The following is a 9,788-nucleotide window of genomic DNA, read 5'->3' as shown; positions in this document are numbered from 1 at the left end:
ATACTTTCTTCAATCACACATATGGTCCATATAAACATTGGGCCCTCATTCAGTCAACATGCAGTCACTGAGCTTTTCTCTATCTTCCGGCCCTCCTTCTGTTTTAGCAATATTTATTTGAACATGTGTTTGTGAACTCAGGGACAGTCTTGCATCACACAAGCACAGTCACATCACCAAACTAAACTAAAAACTAAAATACAAGTGTCCTGACTGAAATCAGAAGCCTTGCAGAGACCGTACCAGAGCTATACTATAGTTAGGATGAGTGTTTCTGTGTTGACAGAGAGAAGGAGAAGGTTTCTGCCTCTCGTCTCTGTCTGTGTGTCAGGCAGGAGCAGGAGCAGAGAGAGGATCACTGGAGAGGAGCTGGTTGAGGGCAAGTGAGGGGAGACAGCACATGGATGATGAGCCGGGTGCTGGAGAGAGTGCTGTGGAGGTCACGCTCCAGTACACTACAGAATGACAGTGTTTGGCCATGTGTCACATCAGGAAATGGCCTTATTGTCACAAGCAGGAAGTTGCATGATTGATATAATGATGTAATATAGCACATCCATAAAAATATGTACAAACGCACAAGGAGTAAAAGTGCAATAATTTTCTGTATATAAACCTGTTTATCTTCTGACCACTAGGTGGCGCCAGGTGGACTGAAAACATGGTTGCACATTTGTATTTGAGTTTCTGCGCAAGAAATGTTGCTTCTAAAAAGACAACTTGTGTTGTAAATTTCATAAATATAAAGTTTTTTTTGCATTGTTTTCTTCTCTGCAACTAAACCTCCTCCACTGAGCTTGGAGATAGTTTAACTTCAGAACTTTAGTTCGACTCCAAAGACATACATTTTTGTTGCGTGTGTGATCAGTTTATATGTGTACAGATTCAACCAGTTGTTTCCAACATTTTAGCCTCTTGACTCCTCACAAATGAAAAAATGATTTTAGACATCTATAAACTGTTAGCAATTCCACCTAGGAGATATTTCCCCTCCAAACATCTCAGATAGTTTAATGGTTAGAGGCCTACAGAGGTCAAATTATTCAATATATCCCAAAAAAGTAAACTCTTCCCACAACTGTTTAGATTCATGTTGCAGGAACCCAGCTACTTAACTAGAAAACATTGAACTAACAGTGTACAGTATAACGTTAAAAAAGAATTACTACTTGTAATAGAGTATGTTCTCATTGTTCTGCTGGTATTTCTTCCTCCACTGCAGAAGACACACACCAAAACATGTTTTCAGGTGAACAAAATTCTATCATGACACTAAAAACATCTCCAAACTACTCTCCGAAAGACATTAATGGGTATCAAATATCAAAGTGTTACATCAACATACAGTCTATGATGTCTGCTCCATCAACACAACGTGATGTATGATCTCAACCAATAAATAGATGAACTGATGGATCTCAGAGAGGAAACCGTGTGCTCAGTTAATGAGCTGCCCTCTCTCTTATCCTTCACACTGAAATGGCTGGAAAGCTGAAAGTTACAACTTCTTTTATCCAATTATCGTCTGCCAGACTGTGAGAAAATTGTAACATTTAACAGTGATGGCACAGTAATGAAGTCGAGACCGGACAGAGGACGACATTTTAGGAAAAGACAGAGACGGAGACTCAATCATGGACTTTATTATAACAACGTTAGTGACCAGTGTTTGTGACAGACGGCTTTTTCAGTGTTATAAATATGAAAACAAACCAGATAAACCAACACACTGCTCTTGTTTTATATAGTGGGGTAAAAAGAAGAAGAAGAAGAAGAAGAAGAAGAAGAAGAAGAAGAAGAAGAAGAGAAACTGTTACACAGAAGAGCTTTAGAATTCATTTTTGTTCAGCTGTTTTTTCTGATGTTTTAGAGATTGTGTGCATGGTTAATTCACTTAAAACAATTTATTTTATAACTTACAAATGAGGACCAGTTAACCTAAAGGTGGATCATAAAAAAGCTGGACAGGATGTGGTTTAGTACTAGAGTAAATGTTTCTATCACAGTAACAAATAACAACCTGCAGCCCCATTTATTGACCACTAGATGTCACTATCATCCAAAGATTTTCTCCAGTAGGAGCAAAGAAGCTGAAACATGTGAAACAAGACCAAGTATGCAAGTTTATGTGCTTTGAGTTGCAAAAGTTGGACACGATTTTATAACCAAGAATCATTATAATCATTATAATGTCTGATATAATGGAGGTGGTGGTTTAATTAACTCATCGTCCAATTTACATATTTCCTCTGTGTGTATTTGATTTTGCCGAGCTGCATCTTAAACTTGCATTATTCCAGGATTTGTACTGAATAGTTACATGTTTCATATGCATTTTACTTTCTCAAAATCTCAATCAGCATTTATACTGCTGCACAATATTTGCGCCGTATCTTTGAATTAACGTTGCTCTAAATCTCCATACTATATTTCATCATCATATTTATTGTACAACTGTTTGAACAGCAATTTTACTGCAAAAGAATTCTGATTGTTTTTCACTTGCTATATCATTTCTGCAGGCTGCAGCTGTATCTCTAAAATCTCATTTGTTTCCAAGCGATACCATAACAAGCATTGTTTTCTAGATGGATCTTAATCAGCATTCCCTCTTACAAATAGCTGATGCTTTTTATGCATCAAGCAGAACTCAGCATCTGCGATAACACACCAATTACATCTCACTCAGATTATGAGTGATAATGTCAGTGGTCCTGCTTGGCAGAAATACTGGTGTGTGGACTAAAATATGAATACAGTACACTGCATTTCAAGACTGGATCAAAGAAGTCTTTGGTCTTAAGCTGAAATCGATTCTGTGTTAAGACTTTTGTGGGTTTGAGGAAAGGTGCTGCCTCCTTCCAATGGATTTTGGAGATGTATCAATCAGACTGGCTTTATCTTACCCTGACAGTAGCTTTTGATAAATCATGTGCCCTGAACTTATTCTATTTTCAGTGCAGTGCAGTGTCTGGGGTATTTGTGTTGTACACAAAGTGTGTCTCTGGTCGTTGTTGGTCTTTGCTTGAAGTTGTACGGGACAACTGGGGGTTCTTGCATTTCATCCTGGAAACAAGACTGATTCTGATCCAAGGTGATGTTTTCAACTTCCTGTCAAACACAGTGCAGCTTTACCTCGCGTGCAGTGTTGGGGCCTGAACGTGGGAGGCCTGAAGATGAGTTTGGTTCCTAGAGGGGGCCCAGAACAAAACAAAAAAAACATTCCACGGCAGAAATGAAAAATAACAACGCCCTCCTGAACTTTGGCATGCAGCTTAACTGCTTGGTTCCTAAAATAAATGCAAGACTTTTAGTGGAGGCTGATAAGGACTGAAAGCTACAGAACAAACACGGCACTGAAGGTGAAACTACTGATCAAGAATTAACTTTGAGCTTCACATTAAATGTTTGACTGACCTTAAGTATTCCAACTGTTTAAAATCACACCGCTTACTTTGTGACAGGTTATGTAATATGTTTGAACATCCCGGTGTTTTATGTAAACATAATGAATGGAGAATTGTTATGGTTCCCATGATAACTTTGTCTTCATAATAATAACAGCCTGTCTGCTTCTGATAAAGGTGTATTAATATCATCTGTACATACCATACTATATCATAGATTCTGCAGCCACGTGGAATAAGTGTAGCCCATATGAAAACATATTACATCTTGTCCTTTCTTACTGTAATATACAAACACTATGTTACAGGCGTCAACACAAGATGTCAATGAGCAGTCGTAAAGGCATTATGGCAGGCAATAAAACCTTCACTATCCATTACAAAAAGCTATACAGTGTTGCCAAATCTTCACCACTCGCTGTGAAAAATTAGTTAAGTGATTGCAGACTACTTAATTGAGGAACATAGCAAATTTTGTAACACGTACAGACTTCATTACATAAGTGTTTCCTCTGCTTTTGTTGAATACACAAGTAAAAACCCAGAGTATACAAGTACTAGCAGCACAAGTACTCACAAGGCAGCAGAATAATAGTGTGATATATTACTGATTATATATTATCTTATATTTTTATATTATTATATTTTATAAGCTGTGCACATGTTTTGCATGTAAATGTGTAAACTTCTATATCTATAAGGTTAAGTTTGTGAAATGTATCCAAGTATATGAAGTAGCGGAAACTGGAAGTTTAAAAGTACAAAATAATGTTTTGTATTTTTCATATTATAATTAATCTTGGTTATTTAATCCTGAGGTTGAAATTTTAAAAATGAATTAGTCAGCTGTGGATGGCAAATGTTGTTACTCTTTGTGACAAACTACTACACCACTACACTTATGAACACTACTTCATGAGTGCTGTCTATCTTCTCATTTAACGCTTGGAAAATAAGATTAAACATATTTCCCAAACTGTGGAACTATTCCTTTAAGAACAGTAGTCTGGATATCATAATGCTGCACACATGTTTACTAAAGCTGTGCTAAAATAGGAAGTTGACGCTTACAGGGAGCCCCTGAAGGCAGCATCATGTTTTTGTCAGAGCTTCCCAGTGAACAGTTAATGTCTCACTTGGCCGTCCTGTCCCTTCTCCTCCCACACAGACAAACCAATACAAACATTTCTGTACAGTGAGGAGACTCTCCAACTATCCGTCTTTGTTAGAGCGCCCACAGAGACACTACTGGGATACAAAGAAGAAAAAGAGAGAGGAAGATGGCACAAAACTCCAGCCAAAGTTCAGCTTTCCCTGAGATAGTGGAGCTAAACGTGGGCGGGCAGGTGTATGTGACCCGACTTGAAACTCTCACCGCGGCCCCCAACTCTCTCCTGTGGACCAAGTTCACCCAGAGCTCCCCGGGCGACCTGCCAAAAGACAGCAAGGGCCGCTTCTTCTTCGACCGGGACGGCTTTCTGTTCCGCTACATTTTGGATTATTTACGGGACTCGGAGCTTTTTCTACCCGAGTTTTTCAAAGAGAGGAAAAGGCTGCAGAAAGAAGCGGACTTCTTCCAGCTGTCGGAGCTGTCCAGGCGCCTGGCAGCGGTCAGTAAAGACAGCCTTTACGCGGAGGACAGCGGGGAGCCGGAGGAGACTGAGATCACCAGCCCGGTCACCTCCTCCTCCTCCTCGGACAGGACCGTGCGCTCTCCAGGGGCCAACGCTGGATTCATCACAATCGGGTACAGAGGCAGCTACACTATCGGGAGAGACATCCAGGCGGACGTGAAATTCCGCAGGGTTGCCAGAATAACCGTGTGCAGCAAAATCTCTCTGGCTAAAGAGGTTTTTGGGGAAACCCTGAACGAGAGCCGTGATCCGGACCGGCCGCCGGACAAATACACCGCCAGGTACTACCTCAAGTATAACTTTCTGGAGCAGGCGTTTGACCGGCTGGCCGAGGCTGGCTTCCACATGGTGGCCTGCAACTCCACGGGGACGTGCTCATACGGCAGCAATGACCCGGGGGAGGACAAAATGTGGACCAGTTACACCGAGTATGTTTTCTGCCGGTGAAACTTTCAACACCATCAACAGTTAGAATAAGTTCTCACAAGAATTAACATCCCAAACTTTTTTTTTTTTTTTTTTTTTTTTTAGCAGCTGTGTCTGCTTTGTGTGTTGGTTTCTCTGATTGTGGGGTGTGGGTGGTGGGGGACTCTGGGATCAGCACATAGTTTAACTTTTTTCTTTGTTTCTAAAAAGAGGAGGACTCACTTCAAGCTTGGTCAGTGAGGGGAAAGTCCAAAAACCAATCCTCTGATGTGTCACAGGCTCTTTTAGCTGGGTTGTTTTTATGCCTCATAACCTTTATGGCTTTCAACAAAGACTGTTCTGTTCTGAAGTGAAGTGATGAATGGTTCCTGGTGGCAGAAATGTTAGGGAGCTGTTTCTCTTTTGATCCTTACTGAACTGTGCTCGCATTGTCACGTTATTATAGAAAGGCTTTTCATGTTCTGATCACGTTAACTAGGACATTAAATAGTCTGACGTTCGCTCTGTTTGATGAACATTAATGTTGCGTCTTTGATATGATGCTTTTTATTGGATTATATCTACCCACTCACATGCAGCATCACTGCTTTAGAAGAAGATTACACGTTGTTTTTTTTTTTTTTTACCACAGTGCTACATTGTTGTGTGTCATTGTTTTTCTCTTTCGATATATATAAACCTACAGCAAATAAAGTGTGACACTGTAACACTATCCGACTCATCGTCCCCTTTGAATTCACCGTGAAAACTCTTCTTTTTGTTTATGTCTTTTTCAGTTACACCGATGCTTTCTTCGCACAGCACGGACGCATCTCCTCAGGTCTCTCTGTGATTTCTCTTTGCCATACAGAGAAATTTAAACCTTCTAATCGAGGCTCTTTCAAAGAAAAAAATATTTGCACATGTCCGTTGTTATAGTCAGCGGATTGACTTCATGCAGTCGGACACAAATATGGACACGTAGAGATAAAATCCACCCGCTCTTCCTGAATACACAATGACCTCAGTAGACTGTATTTGCCACCAAATGGGTTTGATGAGAATTCGACCTGAATGAAGTCACATTATATTGGTTTTAAGATTAAACGTGACATTTATTAGAGGTCACTGTATCAAGAAGAGAGAGATGATGCATTTAGCAGTAGGACTGCAGCATGAATTTAACTGCTTTCAGTGATAATGTGCCTTCAAATCATGTGTTGCATAGTAAAAGATCACATCAGTCATGCTACTTAAAAATACACAGGCACTAAAATAGACAGATAAAAGTTGTTTTCATTCAAAACACCATTGTGAATTTGCTGATTTCTACATATTGAATGCTTTGGGTCTCATTTCTAAGTAAGTTATGTTGCATCACTGATTTTCCTTCAACCATTTCAGCTAAATTACTTCTCCTTTTACCTCAGGGGGATGTTTTATGTCCAGGTCAAGCTAAAATGAAGATAAATGCCAACAAATCGTAGCCAAAAACTTGGTTGCAGATCTGGCTGAACATAGCCATGTCCTTCTCCGTAACACAGAAGAGCTCTGTTATCTCCCCAGTGCAGGATGGTAAGGAGAATGGAGGAGGAAAAGGAGGGGGTCCTCTTTGGCTGACAAGTACAGTAATCAAATGTCTGTTCCCTTGTGGGATCCTGGGGCACAAATCCAAACTATCCCAGGACTAAGGCTAACACAGAAAACGGCTTTGTGTGGGCTGTGTTGGAGTGTACTTGAATACAAATGTGTAAAAAGCAAAATGAATCAATTTTTTTGTCAGATGTCCAGAAGCACTAAAGCTGTAAAATTTATTAAAGGAGATTTGTTTCCAAACTCTATAAATGCAAAGTCATATGAAGATATTACACAAACAAACATGGACAGAAACACGCGCACACACCAGACCTCTGACAACCCAACCACCCACACACACTTCTGCTACCAAGCAGCCTCATAAGAGCTTCAAAGATAGACATGTCTGCACAAGAGACCTCGTATCTGCTGTCAGCTGATGCTGCCATCTGGACAGGAAAAAGGAAGGATCGACCGCAACTCTTCCTTTAGTGTGATCTCCAGAAACAGGACATAGCACTCGTTGCCCTTGACAAAATCAGACACACTGCTCCTCATCGTAGGGCTTTTTTTGCCTTGTATTATAATGAGAAAACAACATGCTCTATTACATGGTATGATTTGATAGGAGAAATTTTGGTCAAAAAACACATAAAACATGTCATTAAATTTCCTTTTTTGGTTCCTCTGAGACGACAAGTCTCTTTGCCAAGCAGTTAATTCTAATACAGGCCTTGTAGTGTGTGTGTGTGTGTTTGTGTATGTGTGTCTACTTGGTGATAAAACATCTTCAAAACATGTTTCACTCGATGTATACTTTTTTTTTTTTTTTTTTTTTTTACACCAACGCAGCCAAATACTGAAAATGTGTGTGCACACACACACACATATACATACACACATATAAATGAACACACTGAGCGCAGGAGGGAGACAGATAAAGAGAGCCAAATTAGCCAATTTGCAGAGTTGGAGATAACACGGACGTGTTGGCTTTCTTCATATCAGCCCCTGTGTGCTAAATCTTTCACACTTTCTCTCACAGTCTCTGCTTGGAGCTCAGTGCGACCTGCATGTAATACAGCTTAATTTTTATTTATTCCATCTCTAGCACTTCCTATATAGACACATCACACTGTTTGCAGAGAGAACAACACATGAATAATTAAACTAAGCTGTGTTTCTCATTGTTTGGAATCAAGTGTGAGAGCGGCAAATAAAATGTGGGAGCCCTCAAGAACATTCTCCCGTCTTTTCCATGTTATCTGAAACGTCCCATATACTGTCGAGCTCCTTCAAGTCGTGTAATGACAGCAGCGGCTGTTCCATTTGTATTTATCAATACTGAGTACTGCAGGATTTCTCAAGTACTTAAGCTTAGTTGCGAAGCATAAGAATGAAAAATTAGCCCTTTTGAGAAATAACTCAATATTCTGCCTGCAGATTTAACAATAACAAAAGGGCTGAAAGCCTCATAAAAGTCAAAGAAGTGAAGCTATGGTTTTTCCACATGACGGGGAAACTATAGGTGAATCGGTTTGCCTCTGCTCTCTTATAATCACCTTACAAACATTAGTACAATAGCCACAGTAAAAGTTATACTGTAATAAAGAAGCAGCGAGCCGGCTGCGGAACATTTCGCAATCCTTAAATCACCTTCAATCTGCTTAAAACAACAATAAGTCTTTATTAATTAAACAAGGATTTCACTCAACATGAAACACAAAGCTGTCTTCATTTACAGAGTGGATATATTTTATTCATGAAGGTTAGTGTGGTAAAGGCTGTCTCGACCACAAAGGCATCCATCGCCTAAAGAAAAAAAACTGTGTAAGTATTCTTTAAAGGTCCATTGTGTCAGATTGAGGGGGCTTTTATTTACAGAATATGGCAGCAATGTAACATAATATGTATAACTATGTTTTCATTAGTCTATAATCACCAGAAAATAGAAGTTTATAAGTTAGAATGAGCCTTTTGCAGACACAGTGGATCCTTTTAATGTTGTTGTTGTAATGTGTTTTCTGTTTTGTTTTTTTGGTGCTGTTCCAACATTTTTTTTTGATAGTGCAGCTGAAGACAGACAGGAGGTGAGGAGAGAGAAGGAGGTTGACATGCAGCAAAAGCACCACAGGTTGGAATTGAGCCCCAGCCGCTGCAGTAAGGAATCAGGATTGGTACATGAGGTGCACACTCTACTAGATGAGCTGCCCCATTGACTAAAACTAAAAAAAAAAAACTTTCACAGCCACCAGCTTCTCCTTTGCACCTGGAACATGAGGGTGAATTGAGGAGGTTGCAATCCACAACTATACCACCAGATGCCAATTATTCCTGCACACTTGTCCTTTAAATAATAGATCACCATTTGGGGAAATAAACTTGACAAGAAAAGATTATCATCACTTTCACATGTGTCTATTAAATTTAAAGCTACAGCCAGCAACAGCTTAGCTTAGCTTAGCACACAGACTGGAAACAAAGGGAAACTGTTAGCCTGTCTCTGTCTGAAGGTAACAACCTACCAACTCATCGATTGCATAAATAAAACCACAACTTCAGTTTTTGTGCAGCTTAAAGAAATTAGAAATATACACTGTGAATGATTTCATTAGTTAAGAGGGAGCTGAGAGCTGGAATTTCATATTCTTTGTTTATGTACGGTTTATTTAAATAGGGACAGATAAAGTATACATAGACAAACTGAAAACAGCTATCCAATGGAAGAATTAACCAGGACGTGGCAGCACCCTGCAGAGTGGTGACG

The 9,788-nt window shown here is 39.7% G+C and overlaps 1 protein-coding gene across 1 annotated transcript; it reads left to right on the top strand.

Moving 5' to 3' along the window:
* Window positions 1-4,476: 4,476 nt before the first annotated feature.
* LOC104922626 (BTB/POZ domain-containing protein KCTD12) lies at window positions 4,477-6,179 on the top strand. The gene has a single exon (XM_010735508.3). It carries the CDS (start codon window positions 4,688-4,690, stop codon window positions 5,486-5,488), a length of 801 nt encoding a protein of 266 aa, XP_010733810.1. The 5' UTR covers window positions 4,477-4,687; the 3' UTR covers window positions 5,489-6,179.
* Window positions 6,180-9,788: the final 3,609 nt, after the last annotated feature.

This window comes from Larimichthys crocea, chromosome VIII (assembly GCF_000972845.2).
Source record: "Larimichthys crocea isolate SSNF chromosome VIII, L_crocea_2.0, whole genome shotgun sequence".
Taxonomy (NCBI): Eukaryota; Metazoa; Chordata; class Actinopteri; family Sciaenidae; genus Larimichthys; species Larimichthys crocea.
Note: the sequence above shows the minus strand (reverse complement) of the source record. Positions and strands in the feature narration are given on the sequence as shown.

Excerpts from the sequence above, each read along its gene's own strand:
- LOC104922626 (XM_010735508.3), top strand. The coding sequence starts at position 4,688 with ATGGCACAAAACTCCAGCCAAAGTTCAGCTTTCCCTGAGATAGTGGAG.